The following is a 25,089-nucleotide window of genomic DNA, read 5'->3' as shown; positions in this document are numbered from 1 at the left end:
CATTATCCTTGTAAAAAGAGTGGAGAAAAGTAATAGGAGAAGCTCACAAGATCCTGGAAAGGCGTGTCAAAATTCAATGGAAAGGTATGAGGAAAATGTAAAAATTCAGGTATTGTATGAAATGTAAAGTCTTCAACCACCCAAGCAAATATAAATTCAAAAGTCATGAAAAAGCAAAAAGCCACATTGTAGAAATCCAGTGAGATCAGTGGAAAAGCAAGTCAAAATGGCGGCCAGGGAGATGACACTCACTTCTGAGGAAACAGGACAAACTGTTCAAAGGCACCAAAAAAGAACCAAATATTGCTTAAATCATTAGGCAAAATGAGAAAGAGGAGAATTGGGATCCATAGCCCTCAAAAAACGGTGAAGAGAGTCATTTTAGGGCAAGATACATATAAAAATAGGGGTGGAACGCTAGGAGCATCGCAAATGCTCAAAATGGCGGCCGCGACGTAAGGACGAGTCGCGGCCGATATGTGCATCCAGAAAAACACATTGCGAGCTCACTCCGCGTCCTCCCGTTGGTAGCAGGTCATCCAGGAGGAATTCCGATACCGGAAAATGCGGCTCCGTTACCTCGAACTCAGGAGTATGCGCCCGGAGGAGTCTCGGTTCCCTACGCTGACTCGAAGCCTCCGGGAGCAGCGGCCATTCCCCTCGGCGCCTAAACCACGCCCCCCCTTTTCTTAGCTTTTTTGATAGCAGACTTGTATAATCTGTTAATTTTCTGTAGGTGAGGTTTGTCTTATTTGGTGTTTGTTTTGAGCCAGGTACGGTGCAGCTTTCTAATTTGTTGTTTTATGTCTTTTATTTCTATGTTTCTCCAAGGCGCTTTTTTCTTTTGTACTGTTGTGTGGTTTTGAGTGGTATCAGGATGTCAAAAGCTTCCTGTCGCCACTCATATAGATTTAGAACAGAATTTATGCATTCCAGATTTGTACTGGATGTTAGTTGTGTTTCCAAGTGTTCCAAATTGAGTTTGTTCCACAGCCGATAGGTGGATGGATGTAAGGTAGTTTTAGGTGAGTCGCTTAGCTTTGTTTTCTGTTGGAAGGCAAGCAAGTGGTGGTCTGACCATGTGACTGGAGTTATAGTTTGAAAGGTAACTAGTTCAGTATTAGCAAAAATGACATCTAGGATATGTCCAGCGGTGCGTGTCGGATTGTGGACGATCTGATGCAGGTTCAATGCGTCTAGGCTGGTGATTATAGTTTTTGGATGGGTCATATTGGGTTTATCAAACCAAATGTTAAGGTCAACCAGAACGCATAGGTTGGAGTGTATTGTTATCAGGTTTGAAACTGTGTCTAGAAGTGTGTCTGGAAATGTTGCCTTGCTAGGTGGAGGTCTGTAAAGGAGCAGGAAGTTACAGGAGGAAGACGGTGTAGGATTGCATCTTGTTAGAAGAGCCTCACAATTCTTTATGGAGATGTTGTCAATTTTAGTGATATGTATTCAGGCAAACAATACAACAGCTAGACCACCTCCTTTTTTGGATATACGATTTTGGGTGATTATTTGATAGCCTAGAGAAATGGCTTCATGCAGGACTGGAGCCATATCTTCTCCCAACCATGATTCGGTTATGAATAGTATATCTGGTTTTGCATCGGTGAGAAGGTCGTGGATGTGATGCTTGTTTTTAGAGAGGGATCAAGCATTTATTAGTAGACAGTTTAGTGAGTGGCCTTTGGTGATAGTGGGACTTTTTTTGGTAGAAGAGTAATCAGTATTGTGTGGGTTTGTAGCAGGTGTGTTTTTAGTGCTGGTATTAGCTGTATTAGGATAGCAATCGTGTAGCTGTTCTGTATCGTGTTCCTCATCCAGCATGCTAAGAAGGCATTTTGATGGGTCTGCATGTGTATGTGTTGGAGATGGTGTTTGAGAGTGAGTTGGAGTGCTGTGTTGCTTTTGTGGTGTAACATTGTTGTGAAGTAGACATGGGGAAGCAAAGTTGTGAGGTGTGGCATGTTGCTTATATTTTTTGTGTGTGTTTAAGGCGGAAGGCATATGAGTCAGGGGAGGTGGTGCAGCATGTGGGTCATGTAGTAATGTTCTAAATTGTCCAATGGATGAGAGGCGGTTAGAAGAGAGGTGCTGTATTGCTGTATCTGTGTTAGGTGTGGTGGAAGAGTGAAAGCTTGGCATTGGAGTTTGTTCCTTTGTGTGGTTTGAAAGGTGGGTATATGTTTGTATTTTGTGATGGTAAGTATTATGAGGGGTTGCGCTTTGAAGATCTTGGGCCAGATGTAGGTAAATCTTATTTACCGACTCTAAAATACCGAATTTTACCGATTCAGTATTTTAGATTTGGTAAATAAGATGTAGGTAATTATTCGGTAATTTTTACCGATTCGGAATGATTCGGTAACTACCGAATCGGTATTTACTGATTCGGTAATTGCCATTGATTCCTATGGGCCTTGAGGCCCATAGGAATCAATGCCAATTACCGAATCGGTAAATACCGATTCGGTAAAATTACCGAATTGTCAAGGGGGGGCAGGGTGTCACTTTGACTCCCTGTTGCACCACTGATTCTGGCTTGTGTGCCATGTGACACATACATGCCCTTAGGGCATGTATGTGTGCCACATGGCACAGGTGTACATGCACAGATGTGCATGTACACAGAAATTCGTTATTTACCACGGAAAACCACAAGTTTAAAACACAACACAGGTGATAAAATAGCAATTACAGGCAGGCTAAAACTACAATTTTTAACTGTAACAACCACAGGCAAATACAGTAAACACAGAAAGTGAAAATCGTTTTTTAAACAACTTTTTGTCTTGGGAAGAGACAGCACTAGTCTGTCTCCTTACCACTTCCTGGATTCTGCTCACTACAATCTGGGGCACAGGTAGGCTGCAACTCACAAGATGGAGGATAATGATTTGGGGTGCACCCAGCAAGGCCTTAAGGGGCCTGGGCAGCAGGTGTGAGAGGAGGGCTCAGACTTGCCTGGTAGCTGAATAGCCAATGGTCTGCTGGCCTGGGGGCTGGGCAGCTGCTTCTCCTGTTCAGTATCTCCTAGGAGACAGACAGGCTCAATCCACACTTTGGACTTCAGCAGGTAAGGGCCTCACTAACTTGAAATCTAACAATACTGTTTGAATAAAAAGTTACTCCCCCTGCTGGCCAAAAAACGAACTGCACAGTCCCTAGTAAAACACAGTTTAAACAGCTCACAGAAGCACCCTCTGATGTAGAAAATCCCTGTTGCTGGGGGGAGGGGGGCAGGGGGGCTGGTTTCACCGACTTGTGAACACAAAATAGTGGCTGGGAGTGAACTGTTTTAACATACAGGTCTTAGCACAGAGCAAAGGAGAAATGTGGAGGGAAAACAGAATTGTCACCAAGGAATGAGAGGGACAAACTACTGAGGGTGGACTGCAAATCCCACAATTCAACAGGCTAAATGGAGGCAATCATGGGCAGGGAAAACCACAAGTTTAAAACACAACACAGGTGATAAAATATGCAATTACAGGCAGGCTAAAACTACAATTTTTAACTTTAACAACCACAGGCAAAGACCGTAAACACAGAAAGTGAAAATCGTTTTTTAAACAACTTTTTTTCTTGGGAAGAGACGGCACTAGTCTGTCTCCTTACCACTTCCTGGACTCTGCTCATTGCAATTTGGGGCACAGGTAGGCTGCAACTCACAAGATGGAGGAGAATGATTTGGGGTGCACCCAGCAAGGCCTTAAGGGGCCTGGGTAGGTGTGAGAGGAGGGGTCAGACTTGCCTGGTAGCTGAATAGCCAATGGTCTGCTGGCCTGGGGGTGGGGGCTGGGCAGCTGCTTCTCCTGTTCAGAATCTCCTAGGAGACATACAGGCTCAATCCACACTTTGGACTTCAGCGGGTAAGGGCCTCACTAACTTGAAATCTAACAATACTGTTTGAATAAAACTTTACTCCCCCTGCTGGCCAAAAAAATGAAGTGCACAGGCCCTAGTAAAACACAATTTAAGCAGCTCACAGAAGCACCCTCTGATGTAGAAAATCCCTGTTGCTGGCGGGGAGGCAGGGGGGCTGGTTTCACTGGCTTGTGAACACAAAATGGTGCCGGGGAGTTCACTTTTTTGACATACAGGTCTTAGCACAGAGCAAATGAGAAATTTGGAGGGGAAACAGAATTGTCACCAAGGAATGAGAGGGACAAACTACAGAGGTTGGACTGCAAATCCCACAATTCAACACGCTAAATGGAGGCAATCATGGGCAGGGAAACCACAAGTTTAAAACACAACACAGGTGATAAAATATGCAATTACAGGCAGGCTAAAACTACAATTTCTAACTGTAACAACCACAGGCAAAGACAGTAAACACAGAAAGTGAAAACCGTTTTTTAAACAACTTTTTGTCTTGGGAAGAGACATCACTAGTCTGTCTCCTTACCACTTTCTGGACTCTGCTCCCTTTCTGTTCTGGGGTCACTATCCATTGTAACCAGCTTGACAATGCACAGAAGAGTGCTCATACTATTTGTGAATCCTTGCTCAAGACCTCACGTCCAACAAACAGTATGGTGCAAGAATGCTAGATAGCAGAGTATCATTCTTCTCATAGGAGCTCTTCCTACTAAGCCATGAGACACTCAAAACATACAAAAATACATTAGACCGAATAATGTATATTCATTCATCTCAGCATACATACCACACGGTTGGGTCTCATCTGCTCAAACTCCATTATCATAAAGGAACAACACACAATCTTATTCATATGGACACACAGTAAACACACCACATATATGTCATATAGTTGGATATCACCAGGCTCACAATTCGATTCACAACAAACCACATTAAAATGAACCACAAAACATTTTTTCACTACCTCAGGAGTAGACCACTTTATTGCTATCGTGACTCCACTGGTGGCCAACTCTACTTTTTAATACCTCATGCACATTACAAGCTGGGCAGCATGCAGACCTATTTACCCACAAAGCCCACAATGAATTTAGCGGAAAGCTCCAGCCTGAGACATCACGCACTACCTAGGAAATCACGTGTTTGAAATGATCTAATGGGCAACATTTACACTGCTGATGACACAACTAACATGAACAGACCCCAGTCTGCAATATGTGTCTGCGCTGATTGGCTGCCTCTGGCCATTCAGATGCGACGGGAGGAGCCTGTTTGCCCACTGTCTATTTCAGACACACCGGCTGCTGATGCGCGTTCCCTTAAGGTTCTCGTGCCGAGTGCTCCACGTTTACCGCTCTGCTGAGATCCTGTTTATCCTGCTAAATTTGTTTGAAAAATTTCTTTTACTCACTTTTGCTTTGTTGCACTTCATATTTTAATGGTCTGAATTGATTTCCGAGCTTCTGCATCAAGGTGTGTAGCTGCACTGATTGGCTGTCATTGGCCATTCAGACGGGAGGAGCCCGTTTGCCCACTGTCTATTTCAGACACACTGGATGAGGCCACGCAGCGGATGCGCCAAAAGCGCCTGCGCCCGTCCGCGCCTGGACGCCGCCAGACGCCAGCCACTCTTCCTGTTCTCCTAGCGTCCTATGATCCTATTCCCAGTATGAGCTTCTGTCGATGAAAACAGTATATTCTACATGCACAGAGCACACCTGGTCTCCCATGGATTGGTTCTTTAAGTGTAACCACTGTTCCTTTCAAACTAAAACTGTTATGACAGGTCTACCCTTCCCTAACTCTACAAAGTACAGGTTTCTTAACCTGAATTGTAGATCCTTAGTTAAGCATCATGCCGACATTTTCGATTTATTAACAGAAAGATCCCCAATGCATTGTTTCTTACTGAGACATGGCTGACGTAGAATTCCATTGCAGAATCCTGGCTGGCACTTCCCAATGGGTTTACAATGAAACAACTTAATAGACATGGTAACAGAGGTGGCGGCATCGCACTAATCCACAAAGAGTCCTATGTGTGCAGTTTTAAGAAAGAGGACATTCCTGAGTGTGAAAGCGTGCTATTTAAATTCACTTTAAACAATAATTTGACAATCTCAAGATAGCTCATCTATCATCCACCATGGCCATCCAAAGTCTTTAGAGAAGAATTTGTGAACAAGATTATTCCTCTTGCCAGTAAAGCAGCAAATTTCACCATTCTAGGAGACGTTAACTTACATCTTGAAGACAATGGTACAACAGGCATCTCATTCTTTATAGCCGACTTGGAGGACTGTCAGTTGACCCAATGTGTCTCTGATACTACTCATATAGCGGGCACATGTTGGATCCTATATTCTACAACCTAGGCTCCATAAATGTTGCGTCCCCGATTCCCATGGTGTGGACGGATCATTTCCTTGTTCCTTTTTCCTTTTGCTGGCTAGGTAAGCCAGCTCAGTATCATCCACTGTCAATATTGAAACAACTGTGGTATAAGTTAGATGCTAACCATCTTACGGAGCAATTGCTTAGTCACATACCTCAGCTGCCACTGACATAGAATCAGCCAATATGCTTTTCAAGGACTGGCTCATCCAAGCTCTTGACTGTTGTATCCCGGCCAAACTTAGTCCTCATAAAGAGAGAGGACAGTCCAATCCATGGTTCAATGATTCTTTGATTATAGCAAAAAAAAATGCTAAAAACTTGAACGAGTCTGGAGGTGTGCCTATGACTTAAAAGCTAAAATAAAATATTGAGACTCAATTTAAACTTACCACAAGCTGGTCCGGAAAGCTAGAGCAGAATATATTGCTGATAAAATAGTGAACAATACTTCTCCCTCTTAAATGATCTTTTTACTTCTTAAGACTATGAAATGCTCTAACCCAAAAGCTGACTCTCCTATCACTTCGAATGCTCAGTGTGATGAATTGGCTACGTATTTTGTGAGTAAGGTAGAGAACATTTATAACGGCTTTCCTATGGCCTCTATTAGTCCCAATGTGGTAGAGGGGACTGAGGATAGTGACCCTACCACAAAAAAACACTGCACTCCTTTCCCCACAGCTCTTGCTGAGGCTGAATCTCTCTTCTTGAGAATAAAATCAGGCTCCCCAGCTGATCCCTTAAGACCAGCCCAAATTTGCCAATTCCATAACTCTGTCTTACCAGTGGCAAGAGATCTGGTCAAATTATCTTTGTAATCTGCTTCCATTCCTCCATCCTGGAAGAATGCCAAGGTAATACCTCTCTTAAAGAAACCATCTTTAGAACCCCCAGAACCAGGCAACTGATACCCCATCTCTCATCTGCCTTTTCTGGCCAAAGCTACGGAATGTTGTGTAAACCATATTCTCACTGAGTTTTAGAGCAAAATAAAATCTTGGACTCCTCTCAAAATGATTTCAGATCCCGCCACAGTACCGAGTCTGCTCTGCTGGCAGTGATTGAAGAGATTTGCATTGCTTGGATGATGGTAACTCCGTGGCCTTAATTCTTCTTGACTTGAGTGCCGCCTTCGACACTGTCTCCCATGAGTTACTGATTCGGCGGTTGCAGGGGATTGGGGTCGGAGGTGAGGCTTAGCCTGTTTTCGTTCTTTTCTGGAAAGTAGGTCCTTCCAGATCATGGTGCCGCCTTACCACTTCCAGGAGTATGCCATCAGTCACTGGGTACCTCAAGGTTTAATATTGAGCCCTATGAGCCCTGAGATCGGACCTTGAAAACCTGGTCATAGTCCCCAGAGTCAGAAAAGCTCGCTCGGGAGGCCGTCGCTTCTCGGTAAACGCGGCAAAGACCTGGAACGCCCTCCCTAGACACATTCGCACTGAACCTTCCCTTAGCAACTTCCGCAAATGTCTTAAATTTTTTCTTTTTCCCAAAGCCTCTTAAAATTCCCCTGCCCCTGCCCCTGCTCTGAGGAACAGAGCTTTTTAATTTTGCATGGTAGCGCTGGGACGCTTACGGGCAGCCATGCGCTTTATAAATTCAATTTCATTTCATTTCATTTCATTATGCTCTTCAATATTTACGTACAACCCTTGGCGGTGGTAGCAAAAAGAAGAGGGTTGTCGTTGGTGTCTTATGCCGACGACACCCAATTGGTAATTGGGTTTTCTCAGGACTGTAGAAATAGCCTCATCAAATATAAGGAAGACATGCAGGTGATTGCCGACTGGTTGACTACAAACTGCCTGCAGCTTAATGCAAGCAAGTCAGAGATACTTTTGCTTGGGAAAGATAGTGACATGTGGTCAGAGCAATGGTGGCCAGATAAATTAAAACCCTCACCACTGCCTAAAGAGACGGTTAAGAACTTAGGCTTTTGGATTGATAGAGGCCTGTCCTATGACACGCAATCCAAACTAGTTGCAAGGACTTGTTTTGGACTCCTGAGGGGGCTAAAACCTCTATTAGGGTATTTTGACAGGCCACAATCTTGTCTAGGCTAGATTATGGCATCTCCCTCTATCAAGGTGACAACATATCTTGTATTAAGCGCCTTCAAAGAATCCACAATGCAGCAGTTTGCACCTTGCTGGCACTTCCAAAGTCTTGCTCTGTGTCTAAGTTTCTAACTAAACTTCATTGGCTACCCGTAGATAAAAGTATCCAGTTTAAGACACTGTGTGTTTCTCATAAAATCATGACCCAACAAGCACCTCCGGTTCTAGCAGCTTTTCTAGTACCATATGTTCTGAGTCGCTCCCTACACTCATCCAATCTAGGACTCGCGTGTACCCCCAAGTCCAAAGAGCGAGAGCGGGTGGTCGCTCTTTCAAAGTTTTGGCAGCTAAACTATGGAACTCTCTTCCAGTTTCCATCAGAGCTCTCCAGAATTATCTGGCGTTCCGTAAAGCCATAAAGACATGGCTTTTCCCTGCCTAATTTCTATCTCTATCTGGATGGCTCTGAGTTACATGTATCCTGGGTAGCGCTGGGATGCCCCGTTGCTGGGGCACCTATGCGCTGTATAAATCCAAATCAAATCAAATCAAATGGAATTCTCAAAACCATTGTTTGAAAGGACCCAAATTCCACCCACGCTGCAAGGCCATATTAGTATCAGAATGCTAGCGGAAAAGCACTCTCAGGTACCCTAAGGTACGTAGATCTGTCTTTATTAAAAGCCAAATGTTGGGTAACTCATACACAGTACAGGAGTTGAAATCATTCTAAGTAAAGATTGAGCCACAAAGGTAAGCCCAACTCACTCTGTGGAATTTTAAGGAAATGCCACAGGAGGTTTCAGGAGACGTTTCAAGAACATTTGAGATTGATCATTTTCCTAATTTGGAAGGAATCAGTCAGAAATAAATTATTAAACACAAATTAAATCATCAAAAGGTGCCCTTGTAAAAACATTTTGGAAATATTTCCCTGTGTGATGTCTTTGAATATTGGAAAACCTCTATTGACTTGATTGATACATCCTGTCTACTAGACCACCACAGTTTAACACTGTCTAGTATCTTTGATTATATAGGCCCATCTTCCCAATGGTTGGCAACAGAATTGAAATCATAGCAAGAAGATGCATGTTTTAGTGAATGCAATTGATCAAAGACTCCTTGATTTCAGGTAAATACAATACTGAAAACAAGCAGCAATAAATACAAATTATTTGCAGGCCAACAAAAATAAATAAAAGACCAACCAAAAACTGGTTGAGCTCATAAAAAACAAACATCTAGACAATTTGCTCCTTGGTACAGATACCTGTACAGATTCATTATCAAACAATATAGAGGAAAAGTGGAGGACTGTGCCCTCACGTTTTGTCAGAAGTGATCTGAAAATGAAATACAGACGTTCTTTGAAAGTGCGTAGTTTTTATTTCATGTTACATCTGTGGATAAAGAACAGCCGACACGTGTTTCGCCCTGGTGGCCTATAGGCCGTGGGCTTTTTCAAGGCAAGGGTCTGGTGTTGGCGTAGGAAAAGATCATGATTCTGTTAGAAAGCTGTATCTCGTCTCTGCGGTCCTGGAATATCAAACAATATTGTCAAGATTAGAGCAGAGATAACACCTTCTATTATCTCCTCATCCTTTCCCACTGCTATCAACATGCCTAAGTCACCTAGAAGCGTTGACCCTTCTTTTCTTGAAACCATTGTTGAGTCATAGGCCACCCTAAATTAGCACTTGCTCCCTCAGATGTTTCTTTAGAATCAGCAAGTGTATCCAGCTCACTTGTTGGAAAGCTCCTTCTATAAACTTTTATGGGTATAGTGGGGTTGTGCGCCAGCTATCAGGGCCTCTTAACTAGTAGTTTCAGTTTCTTCCTTCTTTCTAATTTTATTCCATACCTTGCTCGCATACATCGGTTTTTCTTCTTTAGGAATTTGATTTTTACCTAAAGTAACAATCAAAGTGTAAAAAGTGTTGAGTCATTTTTACAAAATGAGAAACATATGAACATTGCATTATTTAACTACAGTTTAACTAACGCATTGCCATGAAAAGCAAGGTCATGGTGAATACCCAGGTAAAGTGAACTGAGGTTTTTTTTTTACCTTGAAACCATGGCAGCAACTACAAAAGTATTCACTAAGACCTCCCCTATCCTTCTCGCCTCGGTAAATCTATGTCATACTACCCTTTAAACCATATTCTGAAATCAATATAATCCTTTCTCACACCCCAAGGAAATGATCTAAAACATTACATTTAGGCATTGTGAGCCACTTACTAAAAAATTAAAACCCACGCCCAGACCTTACTGAAAGGAATCACAATGACAAGTTGACCTCCTTTCATGTTGGACTTTTTAGGAGACGTGGAACAGCGCAACTAAAATCAACATAGGAAAGAAAAGCACCTAAAAACAATAGTTTTGAATTCAGGAATGTTCATATACCCTAAACAGCTCTGCTAAAAACAGTAAGTTACGCTTTAAAACTATGGATAAGGGGAGGTTTCCAAGCTAATCCTAGAAGCCCAAGTCTCGGAGGGGATGTACCTTAACAGATAGAGCTGTTGGCTTTGGAACTGGGGAACCACGTTCAAGTCTTGGTATTGGCTCAACATTCTGTGATTCAGGATAAATATCTTAATCTACCAGTGCCTCAAAAAACTTCACATCTCCATCCTTTAGTCCCCTGGACGACTACACACTCTGATACACACTAAGGGGCATATTAGGATGGCGGCCATCCGCCCGCGATCGAAACCGAGAAAGCCGTCGGTCCGATTAGCGTCACGGTCGTGACCACGGCGGTGTGATTTTTCGCCCGGCACTTTTCCGCCAGTTGCAGTTCGCTCGCTTGCCTGGCGGGCGGAGCTGGACCGCTACAAATGGGGCAGATCAGGGTCAAGCACCGCCGACACGATAATGATGCTGGCGGGAGCCACCCTTTCCGCTGCGGTGGAACCGCCATGGAAAGGCACAAGGACAATGTCTCCGGGGTCCTATTGCGGGCGACCAAAGTGTTGGGGGAGTGTGTGGGTGCACTGGGAGGCATGTCCCTTTACCAGGTGGGAGGCACTGTGCAGTGCCTGTCACACAGTGCAGGGAGATGCAGGACATGCTCCTTTTAACATCGCAGCGGTGCTGCGGGCAGCAGCGCCGCGGCAATGTTAATTGCCAGAATCCAACCGCTATGGTCGGTTTTCGACTGCGGAGCATCCTAATTGGACCGCCAGTTATGCCTCGGTCCTAGCGAGCAGTCTTTTCAAGCTACCATGGCGGTCGGGGAGTTTTTCCGACCACCATCCTAATAGACCCCTAAATATCAGGATGGACATTGAAGAGAAAGCCTTAGAATTGTTACAATGACACCTATGAAATCATTCCCGAATGGTAAAAGTTGAGTCTTTACCCACCACAACCTATGTGGCATCCCAAAGGGATCTATTTCAGTAGGCATTATTTTCAGCTTATTTCTAGAACTGTAAGAGACCTCACAGACTATTTATATATCACCTATTCTAAAAATACGGACAATATCCAACTCAATCTGCTGGCTGGAATGCATGCCAAACATCGCCTCCACCAAATACAATCCAGGATGGCACATAAGAAAGTCAAAAAAAGAGTTTTTGCTCCTCACTCTGAATTCTAAACCAAAGCAGATTAATGGCAAGCTGTTCCTCCATACTGCTTGTGTAAAGTGAGTACATCACGAATGCTAAATTATTGGACATCCTACAGAAAATAATCATAATCTATATATGGATTCACTCATAAAAGCCATAACTAATATTTCATATTCACAATTAAGGCAACTCAGGACTACCAAACCTTATCAATAGAAGGACAATATCAATCACAACGTCATCCTCGACTCTTCCCAGTCCGGCTTCCGCAGTAACCACAGCACAAGACCTCCCTCCTTGCCGCCACCGATGATATCCGCAGGCTTCTCGACCAGGGCCACACCGAGGCCCTCATCCTGTTAGACCTCTCCGCAGCTTTTGACACCGTCTCCCACTGCACTCTTCCAGCCAGACTCCATGACGCCGGCATACGGGGAACCGCCCTCAACTGGATCTGCTCCTTTCTCACCGGCAGAACCCAAAGGATCCGACTCCCTCCCTTCCCTTCCGAATCCACAGAGATCTACAGAGCACCCCAAGGATTATCACTCAGCCCCACTCTCTTCAATATCTACATGGCTCCCCTTGCTGCCATCGTCAGAGAGCGTGGACTCAACATAGTATCCTACGCCCACGACACCCAGCTCATCCTCTCCCTCATGAAGAACCCAGAAGACACCAGACTCTGCTTCCAGGAAGGAATGAAAGACGTCGCAGTCTGGATTACCAGCAGCTGCCTAAAGCTCAACTCGGAGAAGACTGAGGTCCTTGTCCTCGGACCCTCCCCCACTGCCTGGGACAACACCTGGTGGCTCTCGGACTCCCACCCACCCCACGTACCATGCCTGAAACCTCTGCATCATTCTCAACCCCTCCCTCACCATGACCCGCCATATCAACGCTGTCGCCTCCACCTGCTTCAACTCTCTCTGCAAGACCTTCAAGTGGATCCCCCCTGAAGCCAGGAACACCGTCACCCGCGCACTCATAACTAGTAGACTGGACTCCCAAAACGCCCTTTACGCCCGAATTAACAAATCTCTGCTACACAAACTCAAGACCATCCAGAACACCGTGGCCAGACTTGTCCTCAGCAACCCACGACGCAAGCACATGACCCAACACCTTGGAGACCTACACTGGCTCCCAGCCGAGAAGAAAGTAACCTTCAATCTACTCACCCACGCCTACAAATCCTTCCACAACATCGGACCCAAATACCTCAATGAGTCTCTTTCCACGTACCCAAGAGAAACCTCTGATCCGCCGACCTCGCCCTAGCAGAAACCCTCCCTTCCTCAGAACCAGAGCAGGTCGAAGAGCCTTCTAGGACTTGGAATGAGCTCCCAGTCAACATCAGACTCTCCCCTACCCTGCAAACCTTTGGGTTTGCAGGGTAGGGGAGATCTGATCTGGGTAGGGGAGATCAAGATCTGGCTTTTCGGCTGACCCGGAGCGGATCACTGAAATAATATCGAGGGACAAAATATCGACTTGCAAAAATATCGTGGACAAAATATCGACAGTCAAAATATCGAGTTTGTATCTACAAACAGGTAAGTACAAAAATATCGAGTACAAAATATCGTTTACAATAATATAGTTGTAAAAAATATCGACTTTATTAAAAACAGTGTTAAATTAAATTAATATTAAAATTTAATTACTAAAATATACTTAAAAATACTTACATTAACTTATAATAATTAAATAATAAATGAAAATAATAAAAAAAATTCTTACAATCTTATTTGTTAAAACATATATATATAGTAACATACTATAATTAAATAAGATACTATTATATTACCGTACGATACCAGAAGTGTAAAAAATACTATTCCCACTCCAAAGAGTGCAAGCATAGGGAAAGCGTTGGATAGCGTAGGGGTAAAATTACTATTCCCACTCCAGTGGGTGCAACAGTAGGGAAAACTGACCCTGAACCCTAAAAATACCCCTTTACCCAAAAACCCAAAACTGACCCTGAACCCTAAAAATACCCCTTTACCCAAAAAACTGAAAACTGACCCTGAACCCTAAAAATACTCCTTTACCCAAAAACTGAAAACTGACCCTGAACCCTAAAAATACCCCTTTACCCAAAAACTGAAAACTGACCCTGAACCCTAAAAATACCCCTTTACCCAAAAACTGAAAACTGACCCTGAACTTTAAAAATACCCCTTTACCCAAAAACTGAAAACTGACCCAGAACCCTAAAAATACCCCTTTACCCAAAAACTGAAAACTGACCCTGAACCCTAAAAATACTCCTTTACCCAAAATTAATTAATAGTATTTAATTACCAATTAATTATTAATTAACAATAACAATAAAGTAAATATATTAGCACATTAGCTGTAATTAATTTAATTTAATAATTAATATTATTTTTCCCAAATAATTAATTAACAATAACTAAAAATTATATATATAAATAAATTACTCTAATTAATGTAATTAACTAATTAATATTATTTAATTACCAATTAATTACTAATTAAAAATATGTACAAAATTATATTAATTAATTAACTAATTAATATTAATTAATTACCAATTAATTATTAATTAAAAATATTCACAAACATATATTAATTAATTTATTATTATTAAATTACTCCCCACCCTTATCCCCTATTAACCCAACATCCCGCTCCTAAACATTAACTACAATTTATATTACTATTAATAAAAAATATATATTTTTTTTACCTTTTTTCTACATATTATTGAAATTTTTTACTTTGACTATTTATATATATTTTGTCGATATTTTTGTACTCGATTTTTTTATCATTATTTTAATCGATATTTTGACCAACGATATTTTTGTGATCGATATTTTATTATTATCGATATTTTTAACTCAATATTTTGTCCATGCGATATTTTGGAGTCGATATTTTGTCTGTGCACCACCCGGAGCTGCAACCTTTAGACCATCACCGGTGAGTAGCATGCTTGAAATTCCCTGATTGATTGATTGAATGTAGAGCAATTTGTGTTCTGTGATGACTATAGGCACTCTCTTCCCGCCTCTCCCACCCGTTCACCTCACAGTTTTAAAGGCAGTACTCTATGCAAAAGAAGCCTTCATTTCAAAGAGTACAAATAAATATCTGTACATAACACCAGTAACAAAATTGCTCAAAAGGCTACTAACGGACTATTCACTGCACTTTCAAAATGGCATCAATTTGCTACAAAGCCTTCCAAACAAGCTCCCCCCCAAAACCTAGCAAATAAATAGGTTCAAGAAAAGATCCATTCTGACCCATGCGAACACTGTCATACCACTAAGATATGGACCGACATCCCAATAGTACTCAGATTGACACTTAGGGCCCCGTTAGGATGGCGGGCGGATTGCCACCGCCGGCCCAGTGGTAGCCACCGCCCGCCATCCTCCCATTAAAGACCCCCGCCATATTACCATGGCTGGGGGTCCGCGGCGGACGGAAAGACCAGCTGCCTCTTTTCCCGCAGTTTGAGAAGTCGACCGGGCGGAAAAGTGTCTGAAAGACACCGCCAGCCATATTACAATGTGGCCTTTCACATGCCTTTCATGCGGAGTCTGCTTGCCCCATGGACTCCAGGGGGTGGGGGTGCACATGGGGGGTACCTATGGTACCCCACTGCCTTTCAATGAACAACATGGCAGGCACCGTGCGTTGCCTGTCACGTTGTGCATTGAAAAGCACAACATGCATTTTTAGCATTGCGGCGGGTGGTGCATTCAGCACTGCCCGCCGCATTGTTAAAAATGCGGGATGCGCCCGCCAGTGTGGCGGGCGCATCATAATGGGATGTACGGGACCGCCGCACCCTTAGCGGGCTGTAAAAGTCCCAACTGGTATGGCGGGCAGACAAAGTCCGCCCGCCATACTAATGTGCCCCTTAGTTTCACTTTCTTCAGTGGTGGTGTGAAGGCTTAAATGTTTTGTAAACATCTGCAAATCAGATAACATGCCCTAAAAAGAGCAATACTGTGTATCTCTTTTCTTAAATATGTATTTGGTTGGGACCCTCCCTCAGTTTATTTCACATGCAGGTGTACTCATAAACATGCTTTCTTTTCCATTGTTTTTTTCTATCATTCACCAGACTGTTCCGTTTAAGGATATAGTCTTCACTTATTATATATTCTGCTACAGTTGTATTTGTATTATATTGTTTTCCACAAACATTGTTGTTACTTGAGCTCCTGACTATTGAAAACATATTTATCTTTCTGTGTGGACTCTATTTTATTATTTGTTGTTCTTTGCACTATAGAAAAACATGAATGAAAAAATTAGATGGAACACTGGACATTGTAGTATGTTAAGATAATGATTGAAAACTTGAGAACTATAAGCACATAAATAGATGAACATTAAAAAACTCACCCAGTTAACCAACCCTAGCAGCATTTTCCTAATTCCTTAATTCCATGTTCTTCCTGAGTCATGTTGTAAACCAGTCTGAAAATATGTAATCATAGTTGTCCTGCTGTGCTTTTTTGCTTTTTCTAATCTGATCTGTATCCCACCACAGCCGATTTGCAAGCATTATAATGAACTGTCTGCATTTATAATAAGTTGACTACCACAGACCTCTTGTCTCTTGACAAGCTGCAACTAAAAGAGAATTTTACTGCCTTTTAAAACCTTTATGGACATGAAGTCATGTATTTCAGTAGGAAGCGTGTTTCGGAGGCATGTACTATGAATGACTAAAGCACTACACCCTTGGGAGGTACATTTGAATTGCAAATTCTCAGAAGATCACAGTTATAAACTGCATTACTTTTGTGATCTTTTCCTTAACCAGTGAGCCAGTGAAGTGAGCTTCTGTGGGAAATGCCCCATCAGACCCTCCCCCAGAGTCTACCAAAAATGTCCCCCCTTGTGCTGTAGTTTATGAGTACACGTTCCCCCCTTAGCTCTTGTCTTCAAGCGGATCTGGCATCCTGGATTTAAGACATTGTGGCAAGTCATGCCACGAGCGGGAACCTCCAACCCACGATCCAATGTAAAGTGGAATAGAGAGTTTTAGAATGGGTTGAGCATCACAGGTGAGGTGTTGGGAAGTGGATCAGTAGGTCTGATATAGAGAAGCAAAAGTACGCAAAGTAGGAGAAGATAGTAGGACAGAATCTTAAAGTCTCTGCCTTTTAGTGCCTGAGGGTGCCAAATGATTGCCATCTCAACCCTGCCAAAACTGTGTTACATGCATTAGAGGCATGTAGGGTATGTTTAATAATACACCCCTGATTCATTTACATTTTCCTTTTCCCTGCTCTGTCTTGAGATTACTTTTGCCTAATTGTCAGGAAAGGAGAGGAAGGCCAAACTGAGTAGCGTATTACAGCCAAAACCTGGGCTTTCAGTTTTAAATTGTCTAGTCGAATGGCTGTTGCTAGCAATGCATGTCTGGCTCCTGGAAAGAATTGTTTGTAAGACATGCACTCTTCTATTATCTTTGGAGAGTTTGATATACAACAGAATAACATCAGTGTTGCATTGGACGTGGACAGGCTGAGTTTTAAATACGGTGAAAGGTAGATGTTGTTTAAAATATGTGAGATAGAACAACCATGAGGGTCTCAAGAGGTGAACGGGCTGAAGATGGCTGTTGAAACTCTGACAAAAAGCAATGAACCATTTCAAGAGGTACCACAAAAAGTGCAGCCCTTTGCAAAGGTAGATTTTATTGAGTACAGTAAAGATTGCACCAAACACCAGGCCACTAGTAACGCGGACCATTCTGTACTGTCCAAGGTTCATTTTAACACTGAGTGAGACCGGTGAGGATCCATGCTGAATCGTAAAGATATCGAATCCTAGTGGCTGAAGAAAACCAGTGATGATTCATGCTGAATTGTAATGATATTGAATCCTAGTGGCTGAAGAAAACATGCCAATCTCAACTTCCCAACTTGAACGTAGTAGGACTGATGAGAAGATTTTTGCTAGTACAGGCAGTCATATTTTACTAAATCCCACCATGTTGGCATGAGGACATCATTTCTTGCTCAGAAGCCAGCATTCTCTTCTCTTAAGACAATCCCTCCTCATCTGGACCAGACTTTTGAATTGAACCATTCTCACAGTTTCATCCCCTCTCTCTTTATCTTTTTTCCCCTTACCATGCCTTTCTACCTCACTCCCTATGGTTTCCTCTCTAGCACAAAAGTTCCTTCTTCATGATAAATTAATTGCTCTTACACTTGAAGTGTTCTATGAGCCCGTCATTCATCACATGTCGTTTTTAGGGTATAAACCATTCCGACAACCCTACGGTAATAGTGCTATATAAATAAAATATATATAAAGCACATAACTATCCTGTGTCTCAATCCACTTATCTGTTAAAATTTGAATCACATTCTATGGGCAATGACAAGATTAAGCTTGGAATAAAAAAGGCAGGACATTAACATTACTTGTGCCCTCCACCCCCTGGACTAATTGAATTTTTGAGGCCTTTGACCTGTCATGCACTCTCTCTTTTCCCTGTTAGCTAGATGCCCACATATCGCCCTCTTTATCTCTTTGGTTTATTTTTATTTTTCAGAACGGTGCGCTACATGTGGAGATTGTGTCACCTATGTCTCAAAGATCCTTTTTTACTCTTCACAGATTCTTGATGCAGGACTCCGAGAGCTCAAGGAAGAAACCGGCTTGCAGTTAAAGGATGGTGAATTCTCCTGGCGAATCCTGGGTCTCTGGGAGGTGAGGGTGACCAAACTTTTGAGCATGCAGAGAAAGCGTCACATTGCGTCACAATGTAACCTTAACCGTCTCAGTGACTAGCATCTTTAAATGATATACAGTAGCAATAAGTCCATTGTAAGTATCGAGCACCCACCACAACTGAATTCAAGGAAATCTCTCAAGTTTGTGATCTTTGTTCTCCTGATGTTGACCCAAAACAAAATTAGAATACTCAAAATATATATTAAAGAAACAGGTACAAGTAACCAAATTATGTCTAGATTTAATAATATATGCATCATGACAGAACTTTATAATGTAATCATTGCTGTCGGTTTCCTGCTGACATTAATTTCTTAAAATGAAGCTTGTGATTAATGAACAAATAGCCCACTTTACTACCGTATGTGGTAGTTATTTGATTACCAGAACAGGTTAATCCACTTATTTCTTCAACATAGTTTAACTGCTTTCATGTTAAATGGTCCAGTGGTGGACTTTACTATTTCTTTCATTTTGTTTTCTGTGATATTTTGGGCTTACTTCATACATTACCTTTGAACTAAGGTGGGGTGTAGTGTATGCCATTGCAGCGGTAACTGTTGGATAATTGTGATCATCCCCATTAGTCTTGCACCTCGTAGATGGTGGTAGAATGGCTTCTATGGTGTGTATACTGGCATCCTCATGGATCTCTACTGGTAAGGGTCTGAGGTACTGCAGCCTCTTGATTTAGCTCCATCCAATGTTTGGAGTGTTGGGATTTTGTCCTAGATATGCAGAGATCTAACAATACAACTTCTGGGGTCAGAGCAGGCTCTTCAAGTAGTTGTGTGCCACAGTGCCAGAACCAAAGTCATCTTAGCAATATTATTACTAGTGTTGGGCTTCCTTTGCTGGTATTGTAATGTAGATCTAGTAACACAGCTTGGGGAATCTGTATGAGACATGCCCTCACAAATAAGTATTACATTTCAGTGGATAGCCTTTATGTATTTCCTGCCAAGATCAATCACTCAATCAGGGGTTTATAAAGCGTGCTACTCACCCGTGAGGGTCTGAAGGCGCTGGGGAAGGGCGGTGCGGTGCAGCTCCGGATCAGCCAAAGAGCCAGGTCTTGAGGCTGTTCCTGAAGGTGTGTAGAGTGGGGGAGCCTCTGATGTTGACTGGGAGCAGGTTCTATGTCTTTGCTGCGATGTAGGAGAAGGCACTTCCGCCTGCTCTGGTTTTGCGGATGCGTGGGGTCTCTACCAGGGAGAGGTCGGGGGAGCAGAGGTTCCTTCTGGGTACATGGAAGGAGACTCTTGTTGAGGTATTTGGGTCCGATGTTGTGGAGGGATTTGTAGGTGTTGGTGAGTCGTTTGAAGGTTAATCTCTGACCTTACTTTGTCCTCCGCATTTGGTATATAATAGCCTCCATATACTGATATCTGGGCATTAATGGAAAAACTGAGAAATCACATTGGAGGAAACCAAATTTTTGAAGACAAATTTTAAGGAAAGACATTTTTAAGCGAATACAAATAAATCAAAAATTAAAGGTAACATTTTAAAGGAAAAAAGCTTTTATGGAAAATCCAAAATGACAATAACTTGGGTTATCCGTAATAATCTCCAGATAATGCCTCCAATAGCGGCTATGCCAAAAATGAAATTATTTGCAGATTATATTATTTTATATTTCTCAGCAGAACCATCTAATATTTTAAATGCATTCAAGAAAGTAGAACAGTTTACAAGAATAGGTGGGTATAGACTAAATCAAGCAAAGACGTAATAATCTCCAGATAATGCCTCCAATAGTGGCTATGCCAAAAATGAAATTATTTGCAGATATTATTTTATATTTCTCAGCAGAACCATCTAATATTTTAAATGCATTCAAGAAAGTAGAACAGTTTACAAGAATAGGTGGGTATAGACTCAATCAAGCAAAGACGGAGGTGCTCTAGATCAATGTCCCATCGCTGTTGCTATCTTTTCCTTTAGCAGAATTCATCTATTCCTATTAGATATTTAGGTCTATATGTAAATTGTTATTATGATCATCTTTTTAGTCTAAATTATGGAAACACCCTGGAAAAAGTCAAGAGGCTTTTAGATAGTTGGTCTCTTCTTCCTCTGACCTTATAAGGGTGTGTATCATTGGTTAAAATATCCATCGTGTCATTATTCTTATTTTTATTTACTCATCTTCCGATTAAAATTCCCAAATCATATTTTACCTAAGTACATGCAATAATCCTGAACTTTATATGGGCACAGAAACAGCCTGGAACCCTCTTTAGCAATTTTACAACTAGATACATCCCTGGGGGGGCTTGCCCTCCCCAATTTCGAGCTTTACTATCAGGCTGCATTATTGAGTTTACTGGTTCAGCTCCCATTGGCAGAATCAAAATTTGACAATTTTTTTACTAAACATTATGGTGTAGGAGAATGCAATTCAATTACCCTTTTATCCACGTTTTCCGAAACTTCCTAAAAAGTCGAGATACAAGACATTAGCTGACTTAGCTTGTCTCATACAAGTATTTTTAATCAATATAAAATTCCTAGATACCACCTATACTAAAAAATGAGTGAATGTCAGCCCTTCGGCTCGCAGCTTTCTCAGGGTACTTTGCAATCATGGCAGGAGGCGATTTTGAATATTTGTGAGATTTTTTCAGTACATCTAATTTGATACCCAGCGAGATGTTGTCCCAGCAGCTAGGCCCTAGATTCCCAGCTCTGATATTTAGTTTTAATCAAATTTCGAGCTTCTTAAAATCAAACTATGTTGTGGCTAACAATGAAGCCTTAAATATATTAAACAACTATACGGTCAGGGTCTTTGTGGAGTGGGCAATTGGTATTCTAGCCTAATACAGCCGGTTCAGCAGAAAGTTTTCGATAATTGTTTTCCTAAACTATTGAAAGAAACTTGGTGTAGTGTTAGCAAAAAGGAATGGCAATCTCTATGCGAAATAGGCCATAAAGTTTCAGAGCGGCTAATTATATAAGAATGGCCTATTTGTCAAGATGGCTAACTTATTATACACCTAAAAGACTGAATAGTGGGGACCCAGAGATAGAGTCTTGGAACCACATTTGTTTTTACTGTCCTTGTTTATATCAATTTTGGTCTGATGTTTTTTTAAGAATTAATCAAGCTTTAACTTTATCAGTCCATATAATTCCTATTATTAAATTAACTCTTTTTGGGTGTTCAATAGAGGTCGAACACTTGCCTAAATACCAACAATATTTTTGTTCAATAGCTATTGCAGTGGCCAGGTCTCTAATTTTACAAATTCAAAAAGTCTGATAAGTCACTGTTGATCCAGAAATGACAAGAAAAGATGGTTAAGACATATATTTGTGAGGAAGCATATGCCAAGAGGATAGGGCCTCTTAGAAGATTTGTAGCAATCTGGTCAGGGTTTTTCAATAATGCATTTTAAAATGTTTATAGTCACTTATACCCTTAATGGGTTATGAAATTAGCTTATTATTTACATGGTATTTGACTATTTGCACTTTACTGCAGGGTATAAACGAGTTGCTGCTATTGATATAGTGCCTGATTCTGTACTGTTAGCATTTTATTTCTATAGCATTAGCACTTTTTTGATGTATCTAGGAATCAATGGTGTTATTGGTTATATGCTGGGGTGCTTTTAATGTCATCGATATTTCTGGTTGTTAATGTTAGCACTTTATTGATATTGTATCAGCACTTTAGTGACGGATTCTATTCTCGATCTGGTATGGTTATCACCTTAGACCGATTGCACTAGCACTTTATCAATATGATTATGAACTGATTGTTAGATTGGACATAAGTTTCTTAGCCTCTCTTGATATCTTCTGACGCACTTCTAGCTTTTTATCGCCATCGCACTATTGTTTTACTTATGTATGCTGCAATTGATTGTTTCATTGATGTAAACTGTATTATGCAATTGAGGTGTTTTCTTCTCTTTTTTTGTAATCAACTCAAGAATAAAAAATATATTTAAAAAAACTTGGGTAGAGTTTAGTGGTGGTGAAGAACGTTGAGTTTATGCTTTATGCTTGGGTGGAGTTTAAGTTTTTTAGAGGTTTTATTTGTCTGGGATATGTGACGTTTATGGACCTAAAGATTTCTAGGGTTCATGATTGGGTGGAGTTTAGGGTGTTAAGTAGTTTTAAAGATTCTTGAATGGATAGAGTTTAGATGTAGAAAGAGGTTTTAGGTTCAGGGATGGGTGTTGTTTATTGGTATGAAGGATTTTAGGGTTGAGGGATAGCTGGAGTTTAGGTGTAGAAAGGAGTTTTAGGCTTCAGGGATGGGTGGAGTTTGTAGGTCAATGATGGGTGGAGTGAGTGGTTTTTATGGTCCAGGAATGGGTAGAGTTAAAGGTTATAAAGGGCTTTTAGAGTTCTGGGATGGGTGGAGTTTAAAGATAGAAAGGGCTTTTACGATTCAGGTATGGGTGGAGTCTAGATGTGACAATGGAGTTTTAGGGGGCAAGAATGGATAGTTTTTAGGGGCTTTCAAGGGTCCTGGGCGGATTGGTGTATGGGAGTCGTGGGTGTCAGTAAATGAAAGATCCCAACTTAATATAAGTTTGAAAGTGTTAAAGATATACATCCAAAATAATTTCCCCTGAAATAAAGCACTGAAATTAATTCCTCTGAATTTGTTTTCCTAAAGTCAGACCTGCAAGCATTGCATCTATACCTAAGATAATAAGTATGCAAAACCCAGTTTTGAAAAGAAAAGATATTCTACGCATTGATGTCTATGCCATTCATCCTGCTAATGTCTTTTTAACAGTTTGGTTAAATGGTTTCTCACTAAAATCACATGCACCTGTATTATAATCTGGGGATATAGATGTTTTCTTTCCATAAAACATGTTCTTTGCGGTTATCCAACGCTCTCCATCAAAGACTTCACATGGGAGAAAGTAGGCTTTTCTGATGTGGACAAGCATTGCCTGCCTTCACTCAAACTGAGATAAGCCAGTAATCATGATAAATGGAAAATGCTAAAGAAGAAAGAAAAAAATAGCTGACTGTTATTATTCTAGATTATTATGCAATGCAGAGAACATCACCTTTTCTTCACTTACATCAAACAACAAGCTACACACCTTGGCCACCCTTTTGATGGGCAACTTGATGCTTATTTTCTGGGATATCACATTCTTAATTTGGCAACCATGTGCTGACCGCTGTGTAGAAAATCTGATGCGATTTGGGGAAATGTAATACTTACATTGCGGATATTTGATTACCAATTTTTGAACTGTATTATACTTATTAGGCAACATATTTAATATTTTGGAGGCAATTTGATACTTTTTCTGGGATGAGTTAATATTTCGTTTCGGAACACAGTGATTTGCAATTTGGTGACACTAATGCAGATTTGGTGTGAGATAAGAAAAATTTACCATTTATATTCATATAATCGGATTCCTATTTTGTGTGGCTTTTTCCTTCTTGTGAAAGTGAAGCTTATTTTGGAACAGTGTGGTGTTTACTCTTATTGAACATGGTCTCAGTTTGTAGACAGATAGTTTTTGTAGGACAGACTGGAAGATTTTTAGATTCAGTCGCTATGACGGCCTGTAAGATTGTTGTAAAGTTATTGATATGTCATTAATCCTATTCTGTGACAACCCATGACATGAACCTAGGCTGTAGTACATGAGTCGTGTGAGATCTGTACAATTTGAAGGATAGCCTTGCTGTCTGCTGTTTGATATTGCAAGATCTGTGTTCGATTTTCCCCACTCAGTGGATTCTCTGTTATATATATCTCAAACAATGTGGTCCAAAATCGGCGGGAGCTCGCATAAGTCCGAACCTCTGGCCTGTGCTTATCTTTTTAAAACAAATTACGCCCACTTAGGAATCTCAGTTGCTTGTTTTATTTCACATGCAGAGCCAGTCTGCCTCCACCAACGCGTTTCAGCCTCTCTGCCTTGCTCACAGCCGAGCAAGGCCGATAGGCTGAAACGCGTTGGTGGAGGTAGACTGGTTCTGCATATGCAATAAAACAAACAACTGAGATTCCTGAGTGCGGCATAATTTGTTTAAAAAAAAGTGTGTATATATATATATATATATATATATATATATATATATATATATAATTGTTCACTGAAAAAAAAAAAGTTACTGGTACGTTCTAGTTGGGTTGACGTTTTGCACACTCAAAACAAGGGAAATTCAGCAGTTACATTTATACTTATGTTAATAAATGGTAACTCGTGCCCTAAAATTACTTAAGGACATGAGTTATAGTTTCTTTAGATAAGTATAACCGTAAATATAACGATGACCGCTGACTTTCTATGGTTTTGTGTGAGTAAAACACAACCTAACTTTAAAGTCCCTGGAACCTGTGTTTTTTTCAGTGAATTTCTATGTTTTTTTTACCATAAAAGAATATATAATATGCG

The 25,089-nt window shown here is 41.2% G+C and overlaps 1 protein-coding gene across 2 annotated transcripts in view; it reads left to right on the top strand.

Annotated features, from left to right (window-relative positions):
* The window catches only part of NUDT17 (nudix hydrolase 17), a 373,515-nt gene that overhangs the window by 173,423 nt on the left and 175,003 nt on the right, over positions 1–25,089 (top strand). For both annotated transcript variants that reach the window (XM_086945356.1, XM_086945357.1), the window contains exon 5: positions 18,575–18,667. In XM_086945356.1, the coding sequence (XP_086801482.1) occupies positions 18,575–18,667 (93 nt within the window). The remainder of the gene's footprint in view (positions 1–18,574; positions 18,668–25,089) is intronic.

Source organism: Lissotriton vulgaris, chromosome 12 (genome assembly GCF_964263255.1).
Source record: "Lissotriton vulgaris chromosome 12, aLisVul1.2, whole genome shotgun sequence".
In the NCBI taxonomy this organism is placed as follows: Eukaryota; Metazoa; Chordata; class Amphibia; order Caudata; family Salamandridae; genus Lissotriton; species Lissotriton vulgaris.
The sequence above is the reverse complement of the archived record's forward strand: the minus strand, read 5'-3'. Positions and strand labels throughout refer to the sequence as shown.